Genomic DNA, 15,808 nt, shown 5'->3' on the forward strand with positions numbered 1-15,808 from the left:
TAAGCCTCAGTTTCCTTACCTGTAAAATGGCAACAGCAATACCCTGCTCACTTGGAAAGCAAAGTAAGATAACGGCTGTTGGTATCACAAACACACTCTAGACCACTGACATCAAAAAGGAGCTCTATTGCTTTTCCCCAAGCCACTCTCTTTCTCTTCATGTGCTGCCAGTTTGACTCAGCCCTGGTCTGATGAGGGCGCAGAGGTCTGAGCCTGTGAATGTGATCATGCCCAGAAAATGGCACGAGCTGGAAATTCATCCAAGGTTCTGGGAAACTCCATCTCCTTTACCCTCCACCAGGACCTTGATCTTCTGGGCCGGGCAACTAATGCAGCGTGTGAGCGGCATGTTGATGCCTTGGAACGAATTCTCCAAATTGCTTTTATGCAACTTTGGGTGGCCCCAGAAAGTGGTGAAACTGCTTACTCCTCAAAGCCCATTTTGAAAACAGATGGACATAATCTGAAAGCTTGGCTTGAGTTTCAACCCTGTACTAGAGACCGTCACTGGCTAGTCCTTTCCCCTCGTGCACTAGGTGGTCAGTAGAAAATGCAAAATTATACATGCAGCTTGCATTCTATTTCTGCTCAAGAATTCTGCTCAAGGCATGTGTGTACTTAACAACAGGGTAGGATCTGAAGGTTACAGTGTGACTGAGGGCTACTATATCATTCTCCAATGAAGGGGCTGTGGGTCCCAAGTGCAACAAAGCTCCCCACTTTCCCACTGAGGGTCAGACTCCTCTGCTCACCTGTTATACAGCTGCTGGGAACTGAATGTGTAGAGCACGTAGAGGGTGTTCCCCGCTAGAAAGGCCAAGATCCACAGGATGACCAGCACCGACCTCTTCTCCTGGAGACAAAGCGAGAGATCTGTGGGGATGCTGAAATGTCAAAGGTACACCTGGCAGAATATTCCAGAATGCTCCCCAACAAGGGGCAAATGTTCCCTTTCACAAAGGTTTCGAGGAAACATGGCTCATGGTGAAAGGAAGAGTGTTGGCATCTTTCCATCCCACTGGAACCCAAGCAATGGTTACAGTGGAGGTAACAGAAATGTGTGAACCTGCTTGGAGAACTATCCAGTCAGGAGGGCACCATGGTTAGCAAAACTGATTCTGGAGCTGGATGACCTGGCTTCAAATCCTTGATCTGCTACTTGGGGGCTGTTCAACCCTGGGCAATTACTTAAACTCGCTACATTTCTCTTTCCTCATCCGCAAAAAGGGTGCATATTATATCAATTTATAAAGTCATGAGAGCTAATGTACATGAACCATTTAGAACAGTGACTGGCATATAGGAAATGTTAGATTATATTTACTGTTAGGGACTGAGGCACAGAGAATTTAAGCAACTCTTGCTCAAGGGCACATGTTTTAATAACTTTTTTTTTTTTTGGACCATACTGTGAGGCATGTAGCGTCTTAGTTCCCTGGCCAGGGATCAAACTCGTGCCCCCTGCAGTGAAAACATGGAGTCCTAACCACTGCTCCACCAAGGAAGTCCTTTAGGGGCACATATTTTAAGGTCCGGTGCCCTTATTCAAAAGTGAGGTTCTGTTAAGAGTTAAGTAAATTTGACAAATGTAAACATTCAGTCGGGCACAGGAGCGTGTTTCAGGGTCACTAAGTGGCAAGACCTGTTATTCCAACTTTACAACCCACCACTCGATTCAGATCGACAAGTCAGAAACTGCTGTTCTAACTTTTTGTGGTATGAACCTTTCCGGACTGACCGTTCAGCGTAGGGGCACGTTTGTAGGACTACAGTCAGCTTCGTACACGTCGATGTCAAAGCCCTCTGCGATCCAGACGGTTTCTCTTTCTTCAGACTTGTTTCTGATTCGTCCCCAGGAAGACAAGCTGGGAAACCTTCTCGGTCTGTTTTCTTAGTAGTCTCTCAGCCTGAGAGCAAACCCCGGAAATTTCTAGAGGAAGCGTAGAGCAAGGTGTTCCTGCCTGTGTACCCTGGGATACATAATCAGACCCCGTGCTGTAGATTCTCAAAAGCCTGTCTCTTCCTGGACCAGGGCGGCTGCATTGCTGGAATAAGATGAGGTCATAACTTTCCCAGTGTAACCTTCCCTGTGGTTTCGGTAAATGCTCCAGTCTCCAGACACAGCTCAGTACTTCACACACTGTTAAAACACACATTTCCATAGAGCAGACAAAATAAATGCATCTCTATCCACCCATTATTCCAGGAGTGGTCAAGGTTAACAGCCCGAGAAACCACCTCCGACCAACCAACTGCTCTTATCAATGTGATTAATCCACTCAGCAGCCCTTTTTATGCCAATAAATAATAGATTCCAGCTTAATCCCCTGTAAATCCGAACCAAAAGTAGAAGAGAGAGGGAATAAGCAAAGCCCTGAGAAGCCAGACTCTGGAGGACAAGTGGGGTAGTTCTCCAGTAGTAAGCTGAGATCCTAAACTAAGAGTCATGTAGACCTACTGACACTGAAATATGCACACGTAGGCAAAACACCTGAGTCTTCAAAGGGTGCAAAGACCCCTAGAAGCCTATTCACAGATACAGGCATCCCTTTGTCCTTAAAATTCAAGTCAAGGCACCATGAGGATGTTGCTGCTTCTGAGAAAGATATAGCCCCAACAGCCCCACTATGACACTGAACAACCTGCTGCTCTTTCAGGTGATTTTAAAAATTATTTATTTATTTATTTATTTGGCTGCATGGGGTCTCAGTTGAGGCATGTGGGAACTTGGTTGCATCATGTGTGGTCATTTGTCGCGGAGCACAGACTCCCTGGTTGTGGCCACGTGCAGGTTCAGTTGTTGTGGTATGTGGGCCCAGCTGCTCCATGGCATGTGGATCTTAGTTCCCCGAGCAGGGAATGAACCTGTGTCCCCTGCATCACAAGGCAGATTATCAACCTCTGGACCACCAGGGAAGTCCCAACTTGTTGTTTTAACAGAAAGGGGTTGGCATGAAGAAGACAAGACTGAGGGTCAAGAAGAACCTCTGACTCCATGCCCTACTCCTGACTTCAACGTGCTCATTTGTTTAAAATAAAGACTGAGCTGGCATTTTCATCTCATGGAGGCCTAGGTGCTTCCAAGAAAGCAGATGACCCCAAAGCAGGGTCAGAGAAGATTGTGGCTATGATACAAGCCCATGTGCTGCAGAATACACAGGCTTGTTAAAAAAAATAGCTCAGTTAAGTTGTTCCTATGAGCCAGGTGCTGCACAAAACATGTTCCACGTACCATCTTGCTTAATCCTCTCAGTGGGTGAATGAATTGGGTGTGGCAATTCCTTGCCCAGAGGTGGCACCTGAGGATGAGATCAGTGAGGTCACCCCTCCAAGGGCTTGCAGGAGGGTGGAGAGGCTGGGATTTGAACCTGGGGGAGCACAGGCTCTGGGCACAATGCCTGGATTCATATCCTGACACCATGCTTCACACAGGCTGTATGGCCTTAGGCAGAAAACTTAGATCTTAGCCAAGAAATTTTGGGCCACTGTTTCCTCATCGGAAAAATAAATTAAGTGTGATTCTGCCTGCCTCCCAAGTTGCTGGGATAGATCTCCAAGATGAGCTGTGAAATGGGTCCAGCTCTGTGCTGGACACACTGAGTGCTCAGCACGTATCAGCAGGCACTGGGGATGATGGTGGTAAGACCCACCAGCCACCCAGAAGTGCCACTGGGGTGGCCTGAACCATGAGGGTGGGTTGGAAATGAGTGAACTGACTGAATGTCAGGAGGGTAAGAGGACTGGGCTAGGGGCATGAGAGGACAGGTTGCTCTTGGAAGGGAGAAGGGTGGCATTTCTGGGGACCTGCCAGGGTAGGAGGCAGAAGAATGACTCCCAAAGGAGTTCCTGTCCTAATTCCCGCAGCCTGTGAATCTGTTTGGTTCCATGGTGATAATGGTTGCAGGTGGAATTAAGATTGCTAATTAGCTGACCCTGCATTGGGGACACTTTCCTGGATTATCCTGGGGATTGGTCCAAATAATCACAAGAGCCCCTAAGAGTAGAAGAGGGAGACAGAAGAGCAGAGTCGAGGGGGATGTGTCTATGGAAGGATGTTCACAGAGATGCAATGTGGGTGGCTCAAAAGAGGAGAAGGGGCCAGGAGCCAACGAACGTGAGTGACTTCCAGGACCTGGAAAAGGTGAGGAAAGAGACTGTCCTCTGAACCCTCCAGAAGGAAGACAGTCCTGTGGACACCTTGATCTTAGGTTAGAGGGATCCACTTCAGACTTCTGACCTACAGAACCACAAGGAACCCATTTGTGCGGTTTTAAGCCACTGAGTTTGTGGTCATCTGTTACAGCAGTGCTGGAGGGTTGATTTGCTAGGTGACTCACCTTTAGAGAGACCTGTTCCCGGAGCGTGGAGTTGGCATAGGCGAAGGTGCTGGCCATTCCGATGCACACGGCAATGCCTGCGGGGCAGAGGAGGGGCCAAGACCACCCACTTAGATGCGTCAGGCCTGGCCTGGCTTACTAGAGACCCGGGACACATACCTCCCTCCTCAGAGTCAACACACTAACCACAGAGGAGAGAGAAAATCCCATCTCTGGGGCATTTGGGCTGCTGTGTATATTGCTGGGAACCTCGAGGCCCCTGACTTAGGGATGGGATTGAGGCCACTGGGGGAGGGTATTTTATAGGACCAGTTAGCATGGGCTGTGCAGTCTGGCAAGATCTGGGTTCAACCTCAGTTCTGCCACCTCCTCTCCGTGTGAGCTTGGACTAGTCACCGCACCGCTCTGAGCCCGGTTTCCTCCTCTGTAAAAACAGAATAACAGAACTGAACTCAAGGAGGGATACTGCTTACAGGGCACAATCTCCAGCAGTTTGTTGCTGTCGTTCAGTCACGAAGTCGTGTCTCACCGTTCGCGACCCCATGAACTGCAGCACGCCAGGCTTCCCCATTCTTTACTAACTCTGGGAGTTTGCTCGGACTCATGTCCATTGAGTTAGTGATGCTGTCTAACCATTTCATCCTCTGCTGCCCACTTCTCCTTTTGCCTTCAATCTTTCCTAGCATCAGGGTCCTTTCCAATGAGCTGGCTCTTTGCATCAGGTAGCCAAAGTGTTTCTATTTTCAAAAAGAATCTGAGGCATGTTATTTGTAATAAAAGCGTATGTAGCAAAAGACCACAGCACTGTAAGAAATGGAAATTTCATGTTAAAAGGGAAAAGAATTCCTAGCTGACAGGAAAACATGAGCTTTGGAGAGGGGGGAAAAAGAACGGAGTTTTATTCCACAATTTGCTAAGCTGCAATCAGAATTCTCCCTGAGCAGGGATTTTCAAATCCTACTTTTTGTTCCTTGTGGACAGGATTCTGCTTTTACACAATGTACAGAATTCCCCATGCTTGCAGTTCACTTTTACTTTTTAAATAGTACATGTATTCCATGCATGCTTCCAGATCTACTTTATAAAAGATGAGTTGCTTTATTGAAAACATAGAAAACCATAATCAGTAACCCCCAAATCTCTTCTTATACTCTTTGATCAACTGAACAAACGTGACAACTGAGGAGGAATATGACCAAACTTGGGAATAAAACTTGGCGGTGAGTTTGCTGGAACTCAGGGTAAGAAGAAACAGGCCAGCTTCTGTTTCTAGGAATAAAAAGGAAGGTGGAGAAGGGCATGGCAACTCACTCCAGTATTCTCGCCTGGAGAATCCCACGGACAGAGGAGTCGGTGGGCTGTACAGTCCATGGGGTTGCAAAAAGCCAGACATGACTGAGTGACTAGCACTTTCACTTTCTTTCATGAAAAGGTGTAGGTGTACAGTATAATCCTTATCTACATTAGGAGAAAGGGAGGGTGGAGAAAGGAGGGGCCTGCAAAGGTTGAGGCTCAGTAGCTTGCAAAGTTTAGAAGCAAGGGGCAGAACCTCCCGCTTGAGGCTTTGTCCACAGCACCTGGGGAAAGAGTTCAGACACCTAAGAAGGGGACCGGCACCACTGCCACAGGAGCCCTAGTCCAGCTGGCGCTAGACTTGGAAGGAGGTGCTGAAGGGCCCAGAACCCAGTGCGTATACAGATTATAAAAACCAAAAAAACCCCACCATTTTTTAATTGGTCAAAAAGAAAAAAAAAAAGAAGGGACTGATATGGTAGCATCCCAAAAAGGAAGAAGTGACCTGGGTCAGCTGGAACATACCAGAAGGGGGCAAATAAGACACAAATGATGGCCTAACCTCTTCTAGATATTTCTTGTGGGATATACCAGGCTATGACATAATTTGTACTGTAATTTCTACCATAAGATAAAAACAATAGCCTAAAACTCTCCAGGACACAGCAACACCATGATCTAATACCAGTAACAGAAATAAATAACAGTGGACCAGAGACCACGTTTATTGAATGTTAAGTATGTGTCAGGTACTATGCTAAGTACTTCATGAATCATTATTTTACTTCCTAGTAATAGGTCGTATTTATTGAGCACTTGCTAAGTGCAGGATTCCACGTTAAATATTCTACAGGTACTAACAATGAATATGATAAAGACAATCATCCACACTTGCACAGCACTTATTCTCTGCCAGGCACTGGCCTAAGGGCTTAACACGTGTTTACTCATTTAACCTTACTCAATCTTATGAAGCCAGAAGCTGTATGTTTAATGGCATCTGTAACATACCATTATAGTAAATGTGTATCTATGATATCTATATAATAACATATGAACTAGTACAGCTGTCCCCAGCCTTTCTGGCACCAGGGACTGACTTCTGGAAGACAATTTTTCCACAGGTCAGGGATGGGGGGAATGGTTTCAAGGTGATTCAAGCACATTGCATTTATTATGCACTTTGCTTCTAATCTAATGCTGCCGCTGAGCGGACAGGAGGTACTGCTCCACGGCCTGGAGGTTGGGGACCCCTGAATAGTACAAATACTATTTTAATTCCTATTTTATGGATGATGGGACTAAAGCACAGAGAGGTTAAATAATGTCCCCAGCATCACACAGCTAGGAAGAGGAAGAATTCAGGTTCAGACCAGAGCATTCTGAACTCCTCCATGCCTTCAAGTCACCCAAACCAGCTGAGGAAGTTTCTATCACAACCCTTGCTGGACCGATGAGGAAACTGAGGCTCAGAGAAGGGGAGTGCCTTGCCCCAAGTCACATAGCTAATCGACCAGGATTTGAACCCAGGTCTGAAGCGGAATCCTGGCCTTTGAAGCACTTTGCACCAAGAGGACCTCTACTGCCTGCCCTTGGCACTTGGGATGGAGACCCCCCAACCCCTTGGGTGAAGTGGCAGGCGTTGACCCCGCATCCCCCCCCACACTCACCGAGCTTATGCTGGAAGCATAATTTGGCCAGGAGGATGAGGATGAAGGGCAGCCCTTTCTGGAGCCAGCAGATCACAGCCTTCAGCTCGGACAAGGCTGGGGCGGGTGTCCCGGGCTGCTCATCGCCAGCCTCGTCTGAGTGTGAGCGGTGGTCCCCGCCCACGTGCTGCAGCAGGGAGCCCCCGCGGTGGCTGCCGTGGTGGAAGTGGTGGTGGGGCTGCCGATGGTGGTGGTAGGCGCCCCCCTCGCCGCGGCCCCCGCTTTCCTCCCTGGACGCCGGCATCTGGAGGAACACGTCCCCGCCGCCGGCCGCGGCCCCCAGGACCAGGCTGGACGGGAATGGGGTGGTGGGGAGGCTGCCCGCCGGGAGGCCGGATAAGCCCGAGAAGAGCGCTGGTGGGGAGGCCGCTTCCGCCTTCAGACTCTCAAAGACGCCGCCTTCGTCCACACTCGCCTCGGAGCTAAGCGCTTGGCTGCGATTTCTGGACCAGAAAGGAGGAAGTCCCACCAAGTCAGGCAGTGGAGGATGGGGGGCAAATGACAGTATCCATAATGTCATGGGCTGAACTGTGCCCCCTCCCCTGGGAAAATCATACATCGACACCCTAACCCCCAGTACCTCAGCATGCGACTGTTTTTGAAGAAGGGTTTTTGCAGAGGTGACTAAGTTAAAAGGAGATTATTAGTGCCAGCCCTTGTCCAGGTTCCCTGGTGGCTCAGATGGGAAAGAATCTGCCTGCAATGCAGGAGACTGGGGTTTGATCCCTGGGTGGGGAAGATCCCCTGAAGAAGGGCATGGCAACCCACTCCAGTATTCTTGCCTGGGAAATCCATAGACAGAGGAGCCTGGCGGTCTACAGTCCATGGGGTCACAAAGAGTCAGACACGACTGAGCGACTGACACTTTAATCCAATATGACTTTTGTCCTTACAAGAGGAAATCTGGACACAGACACAAGAGAGGGTGGATGATATGACGACACAGGGAGGAGGTGGCCATCTGCAAGCCACCAAGAGAGGCCCTCAGAAGAAACCAACTCTACTGACACCCTGACCTTGGACTTCCAGCATCCAGAACTGTGAGAAAATAAATTTCTGTCGTTTAAGCCACCTAGTCTACAACACCTTGTCATGGCCAGCCCTCGCAAATTAATACAAGTAATAATAGCAATAGGGTTATAATCTTTATTGAAAATTTCCTATGTGCCAGATACTTTTTCCAAGTGCTTTTCATTAACTTAACTCGTTAAGTCTTCCTATCAACCCTGTGAGTTACTTACTAATAATTCCCCCATCTTACAGATCAAGAAACTGAGGCACAGAAAAGAGTAACTTGTCTAAAGTCACACAGCTGGTAAGGGGTGGTACAGGGAGATTCAAACCCAGAAGGCTACCTCTGGAGTCTGCTTTCTTAACCACTTTACTTCACTGAAAAGGGAGCGCAGGGACCTACGATTTGAGAATAACCTCAGGAACTCAGGTTCCCCTGGCTCTGTCATCTCCAAGTTCAATAATTCCCAGTTCCCAAGAGGATCCACCTTGGTTACAGCTGATATTTGGAGGGCAGCAGAGAGTGATGGGAAGAAGACTTAATTGGAGAAGCCCACATGTGAACCCTAGCTCCACCCTTTCTAGGGCTCTTAACAAGCCTACACTCAGTTTTCTCACCTGGAAAATGGGTATAAACACCATTCATGCATAGAATTCCTGGGGATCAAATTTAGAATACCTCTTTCAATATATCTGACACTAAGTAAATGGGAACTCTTATCTCTATGCTATGCTATGCTAAGTCACTTCAGTCGTGTCCGACTCTGTGTGACCCCATAGACGGCAGCCCACCAGGCTCTCCCGTCCCTGGGATTCTCCAGGCATCTCTATCCCTATGCAAAACCTCCAGGGCCAACTGCCATTTCTAGTTCCAAGCACAGCCTCTTGTACTGAAATCAGATAAAGCATGCTGATGCTCTTTCAGAGCCACTGCCAGATGAGCAGAGAGCCTAGAGTCATTCTTCCAAGAATGGAGAGCCTTGAACTGGGTGCCCTTTCCCATAAACACCAGGCCCCAGAGCCCTGATGTCATGTCTTCTCTTGGACTTGTCCTTTTCAAATGGAATCAGTCCACAGAACAGGTGGAACTGATTAGTTTAATGTGCTGTGTCAGTGGGAGGGGCAAAGAGCCACCCTCTCCTCCTCCTCTCACGCCAGAACCCCTTCAGTATACCTAAAACACCCCGAGTTTACTCCAAGTGAGAGCTGAGTTCCACTCATCCTCTGGACACTGCAACCCAGGGCATACAGTAGGTGCTTAATAAATGCACGGCAGCTATCATCCAGGCACAAAATGGCCCCTGAGGGAGGCTCCAGGGAAGGTTTTACACTGCCTTCACACTTGACCTTATACAAATTATCCCCACTCAGAGAACAGGGTGAATAAAAAAAAAACCCAACATATATTCAATTATTTCACTGTCCCACTAAAAGGGCTTCCCATTCTAAATGCCTTCCTGCAGTCTCAGATAAATCCCATAGTTAGGGACTAATATCATTCCCATTTTATAGATAAAGAAACTGAGTCTGTTAGCACAGCACAGCACACAGACTCAGTCTCAGAGAGATGAACTTGCCAGACAGCCTGGATCATCTCTGGCCCTGAACTCCAATCTCACCATGTGCCCCTTTCTCACTACCCAAGCACTTCCTACTGGAGGGCCTTTGCCAAGCCCAGCCCCTTCACTGGCTGGCCCCACCAGGTAACCTACACTGATCCATCAGATTTCAGCCAAAAATCTCTCTTGCTCGGGGGACCTTTGCCCACCTCCCAGACAATGACAGTCTCTGCTCTCTGTCCTCATTGTACTCTAACCTCCTATCATCCAGGCACAAAATGGGACTGATCATAATTATTTTACTCCTTACCTGTGACTCTCAGCCCTGCGTGTACATTATAATCATTCAGGGGAGTTTTTGAAAAATACAGGCCTTGGACCTAGTGTTGACCAACTGAATGAAAAATCTTTGGGGTTGGACAGTATACCACAAGCTGCAACATAGTACACTGATAGGTTTACATGGCCTGTTCTCCTACTAGACTGTAAGCTCCTTGAGGCCACACACTGAATCTGATTCACTTCTTTATTCGCAGCGCCCAGCCAGCGGCATAGACCAAAGCAGGTGCCTAGGACATTAGAAGATGAAACAGCTAGATAAAGCCCAATCAATGAAAAAGAAACACTTAGAAGTATACAAATTCATTAAAGTTATAATATTAATTCTAACTTGAAAAAAATCTCTGGGCTTGGGTCGCAGCACCTCTAGTCCCTCAGAGCCCCCAGGTGACTCTAACACGTACTCAGGACTGAATGGCACTTCAGACTGGGTACCCCATAAGGTTAAAGACCATGACTGTCTGCCTCCATTGGATTGCCATGACCCAGCACAATGCACCTGGTACACAGAACGTGCTCAATAAGTATTATTTGAAAGAATGAATGAATAAGTGCACTAAAGGCTCTGAAAGGCTCTGAGAAGGCCTGCAATTGAAAAAATTAATTTTGTTTAAACCTAGTGTTTCCCAAACTTATTTGATCACAGGATTATTTTCCTCCACAGAAAACCTACTCACATCTTGAAGAATATCTGTGAAACCCGGCAGGGGAGATACTGATCTGCAGAAGTCTTAGGGCTGGCTTCACCAGCCTTACAAACTTGACCTGGGGGTAAGTTATTATAAACCACCAACTTTATGCCCGGGCAAGGGAGGGAACTTGAAGATGGCTACCTATTCCCCCTCCTCCCATGGCCCATCCCTGCTGGCTCCAAAAGCCCAGGAAATGTGTGGGCCTAGTTTCTTGAGCTTGGGATGATGATAAAGATAATAATAACAATAACTAACACCATGGCTATGATCCTCAAGGGGCCTTCAGCTTTTTATGCACTTTAAGAAGCTGAACTGAGAAAGCAAAAGTCCTGGCAGGTGCCCACAGAGGCCACCCTCTCCCCCACTATCTCAGGGGCCCTGGAAAACCTCCTGCCTGCCTTAAGCTCACCAGCACTCTGAGCTCACTGGGCTCAGGGGACCTCTAGTACAACCAGGGAAGGCTCAACCCACCAAGGGCCTTTTTATAGCTGGCCTCCCTTCCCTGGGCCTTTCCCCAGAATGCAGTTGAGATTTCAGCCTAAATGGGAAAGAATAATCCTTGGGGGGAGCAGAGGCTGAGCTTCCAACTTAACCACTTAAAGGCTAGAATGTGAAGCAACCTGGAAGGACAGTGAACCCACCAAAAGAGGAGACAGCTGAAATGTGGAGTCTCAAAGCACATACTTAGCAGAGGTCAGATTGGGGCCTGAATCTGAGCCCTGCCACTTCTTGTCTGTGTGACTTCAGGTATCTTACTTACCTTCTCTGAGCCCCAGTTTCCTCATTTATAAAATGGTGATAAAAACAGTCCTGACTTCCACAGGCTAATATAAGGGTGACATAAGAAAGTACACGAGTCACAGTGGCCATTATTTTTCCAGTGTCATCTCTGCCCCCAAAGACCTCACCATTCATTTAAAAGCAGAGAGCAGTTCTGTCTTTGGAGGCTGGAAAAAGCTCCAACGGCGCAGCTTATCAAACAGCCCAGGTGCTGTGTTTATGTATTTTCACTCATTCACAAGCAACCCTGAGTTCTGTTATCTGCCATTTATGGATGGGGGAACTAAAGCCTAGAGGTGAACGTGCTTGCCAAAGGCACCGAAGTGGGAAGTGACTGATGTGGGATTTTGTCGAAGGGTTATCTGACTAAAGGACTTTCCCCCAGAGAACAGGGAGGCTTCATGCAAAACTCAACACTGGCACTGATGAGTACTTTGTGATTTTGCTGCGAACCTCAGAGTCACAGGGGACTTGAAATAGGAAAAGCTTGGCTGCCAGCTCCTTGGGTGTATGTTCCAGCATGGTGAGAGGGCTGGGGCCGGGAGGCTGTTACAACCTGAGAACAGGGCCCCATGGTCTGTACTCTTTTTGGCTTAAGTAGATAGAAATCCTAGTTCATTAGTGTTTTAACTGTTGTTTTCTTAGGTTCTGGATTTGTCTATTTGGCATCTACTCATTATGGGGCTTCCCTGGTGGCTCAGACAGTAAAGAATCTGCATACAATGCAGGAGACCTGGGTTAGGAAGATAACCCTGGAGAAGGAAATGGCAACCCACTCCAATATTCTTGCCTGGAGAACTCTAAGCATAGAGAAGCCTGGCAGGCTACAGTCACTGGGGTCGCAAAGAGTCAGACACGACTAATACTTTCACACACACATTCTAGGGTCAAACTAATGGCCAAACTTGTTTACAGCTTCCCTGTGACCCAGAGCCTATATCTCCAACCATCTCCTTTATCTAATTCACATTCTCAGCCAATATTTCCTCTGCCTCAAATCACCCAGGGCCAGGTACCAGACAGCTAGAGACCACTCCTATAGCCTAGAGGCCACCAACATTATTCAAACTAGTCCACGCTAAGCTGTTTCCTCTGCCTTGCTTTACTTTGTGTGGAAAGCACAATAAAAGCTGTGACCTGTGCTTTCCCTTTGCTCCTTTCTGTCTCCTGGCTGACCCTGGTGCTTCCCCAAGTGGCCCTGCGTAGGATGGACTGCCCTTTTCTCTTGGGAAGTGCAAGTAATAAAAATCTTCTTTCAAGGTCATCAGCCTCTCCATGTTCCCACCCAGACACCTCTATAAATTAAAATCCCCTGGGTGCAATCATTGCCACAGTCAAGTGGACCACTGGCTGCACAGGCTTTGAGAATTACCGTAAGAGCAACAGCAAGCTGTTGTGTGTTGAAGATACAAGGTCATCTTTGTGCAAAGCAGTTTCCGATCAGGTCTCCTCCACCCTTCTGACAAGCAGCCCTGAGGAGCAGGTAATATTCAATCCAGTTTTGGGTTGTCCCGACCACCTGAAGCTCAGAGCCTCGGATGGAATGAGAGTGATGCCTACCTTTCAGGTGGAACGTTTTCTGTGTTGCTGCTGTGGCGTCTCTGCATTTTCCTTAAGACCTAAAAGTCAACACAGGCATGAACCAGAGTCTCCCAACATTCCCAGCACCTAGATTGCCATGGTAACTATAAATAAGTACTACTCATATCTTATATCCCTAGAGCTTTCTGACATTTTGCAAACTGGGTTTTTCAGTCTGCTATGTCATTCAACCCTCAAATCAACATTCTGTCCCATGAGGAAAGTGTCATTCGTGGATGAGGAGGATGAGACTTGAAGGTGGAGGAAGTCTTCACATGAGAGGAGAAAGAAGTGAACTATAAAGCAAAGAGGTGCTGGAGGAGGTGCAGCAGACAGACATTTGGGAGACACAGATCCTGGACTGGTGCCACCCTTAATTTGCTGTGTGACCCTGGACAAGTCAGTAACCTCTTGGTGGCCTCAGAGTCCCCATAGGTTCAAAGGGAGAGGGGTGGAGTGTCTGAACCCAGAGCTTCCTTCCAGCCCTCACATTTGGTAATGAAGATGTGAATTCCCATGCAGACACGTCACCTGGTTCACTGTGAGGAACCACATGGACTTCAGAACTCCATGTTGACGACACCTCAGGTGGGCATTCAGGGTTCCAGGTGGGGATGTGACCACTGGATTCCAGAGAAAGCAGATCTCTCCCTCTTCCTTCTCTCCAAAGGGACACACGGGTCACAGGAGCTTACCAGAGATTCCAAATCCTGGATGGCACAGAACACTTAAGTGACTAGTCCATGGGATGCCTTGAACCTAAGAAGTCTTAGGGCTTCACGGGGAACTATAAGCAGATGGTTCTGTTGCCTCCTTATCCCTTGCTAGCCTCCCATTGATCCCTCATTAGTATTCCTGAGGACAGTTATGATCTGAACATATTTTGCCCTATTGTCAAAACTCTGAGTCCTGATTGGGAAATACAGACATGTTTTAGGGCCTCCAAAGGTGACCCACTGTAACCAGAATAAAATCGAAGTTCTGTTCCTGGCCTGCAGGCCTCACCTGTCCCCAACCTCACCTGCCTCCACTCTCCCTTTAACCAAGCTGCTTCAATCATACTGGTCTTTTCGTTTTTCAAAGATGCCAGCTTGTTCCTGTCTCAGGGCCTTTGTGCTTGCTGTTCCCTCTCCCCAGAATACTTTTCCTTCTGGCTAGCTCCCTCAGGTCAAATGTCACCTCCTCCTAGAGGTCTTCTCTTCTCACCCTCCTGACCCAACATATGTTTCCCTATTCAACTATCTTCATAGCATTGATCAGTTATTTACATGCTTGCTTATTTATTTATGCTCTGTCCCCCATTAGAATGTAAATGCCACAAAAGTAAGGATCTGTCTACCTAGTTTGCCCTTCCACCTCCACATGTAGAACACTGCCTGGCACAGAGCTGCACTCAACAAGTAAAACATCAATGGGTCTCTCACTTTACCTCTTTCTATATATCCCCTGCTTCTTCCCTGACCTCTCACCCTAGAGAAGAAATAAAAGCCAGAGACTTTACATGAATAGGTTTAGCTTCCTTAAATATTTTCTTGTCCCAGAACAAAAGATGATATCTGGCTTAGTTCAGGGCACCATAATTGGCTGTTGAGTGATTTCTTGATCCTGACCAGCCTTCTTCAGGGGACAGTACTCGTATTACCAGGGCTGCTGATTAGAAACAATTCACCAGAGAAGCCTTCTTTCTTTTTGGAAAATCACCCAAAAACACAAACCAAAACAAAACTGGTCAGTAGCACCATCTCCATATATGAAGGAAAGTTTATCCCATAATTACACTCATCTCACACGCTAGCAAAGCAATGCTCAAAATTCTCCAAGCTAGGCTTCAGCAGTATGTGAACCGAGAACTTCCAGATGTTCAAGCTGCATTTAGAAAAGGCAGAGGAACCAGAGATCAAATTGCCAACTGTTGGATCATAGAAAAAGCAAGAGAATTCCAGAAAAACATCTACTTCTGCTTCATTGACTATGCTAAAGCCTTTGACTATGTGGATCACAACAAACTGGAAAATTCTTAAAGAGATGGGAATACCAGAACACCTTAGCTGCCTCCTGAGAAATGTGTATACTGGTCAAGAAGCAACAGTTAGAACTGGACATGGAACAACAGACTGGCTCCAAATTGGGAAGAATATGTCAAGACTGCATACTGTCACTCTGCTTATTTAACTTATATGCAGAGTACATCATGTGAAATGCCAGGCTAGATGAAGGACAAGCTGGAATCAAGATTGCCGGGAGAAATGTCAATAACCTCAGATATGCATATGACACCACCCTTAAGGTAGAAAGAGGAACTAAAGAGCCTCTTGATGAAAATGAAAAAGGAGAGTGAAAAAGCTGGCTTAAAACTCAACATTCAGAAAACTAAGATCATGGCATCCGGTCCCATCACTTCATGGCAAACAGATGCAGAAACAATGAAAACAGTGAGAGACTTTATTTTCTGGGGCTCCAAAATCACTGCAGATGGTGACTGCAGCCATGAAATTCAAAGATGCTTG

General features: G+C 47.3%; 1 protein-coding gene across 3 annotated transcripts in view; it reads right to left on the bottom strand.

Annotated features, from left to right (window-relative positions):
• The window catches only part of RNFT2 (ring finger protein, transmembrane 2), a 62,129-nt gene that overhangs the window by 44,850 nt on the left and 1,471 nt on the right, over window positions 1–15,808 (bottom strand). The window contains exons 2-6 of one of the 3 annotated variants that reach the window (XM_005217950.4): window positions 13,833–14,011; window positions 13,281–13,339; window positions 7,301–7,782; window positions 4,338–4,414; window positions 753–853 (exon numbers count right to left, since the gene is read on the bottom strand). In XM_005217950.4, coding sequence (XP_005218007.1) covers window positions 753–853; window positions 4,338–4,414; window positions 7,301–7,782; window positions 13,281–13,339; window positions 13,833–13,856 — 743 coding nt within the window. In that variant the 5' untranslated portion in view covers window positions 13,857–14,011. Of the gene's footprint in view, window positions 1–752; window positions 854–4,337; window positions 4,415–7,300; window positions 7,783–13,280; window positions 13,340–13,832; window positions 14,012–15,808 lie in introns of those variants that run through there. The other 2 variants (NM_001206867.1, XM_059876180.1) reach the window with 2 other exon arrangements.

This window comes from Bos taurus, chromosome 17 (assembly GCF_002263795.3).
Source record: "Bos taurus isolate L1 Dominette 01449 registration number 42190680 breed Hereford chromosome 17, ARS-UCD2.0, whole genome shotgun sequence".
NCBI classification, from domain to species: domain Eukaryota; kingdom Metazoa; phylum Chordata; class Mammalia; order Artiodactyla; family Bovidae; genus Bos; species Bos taurus.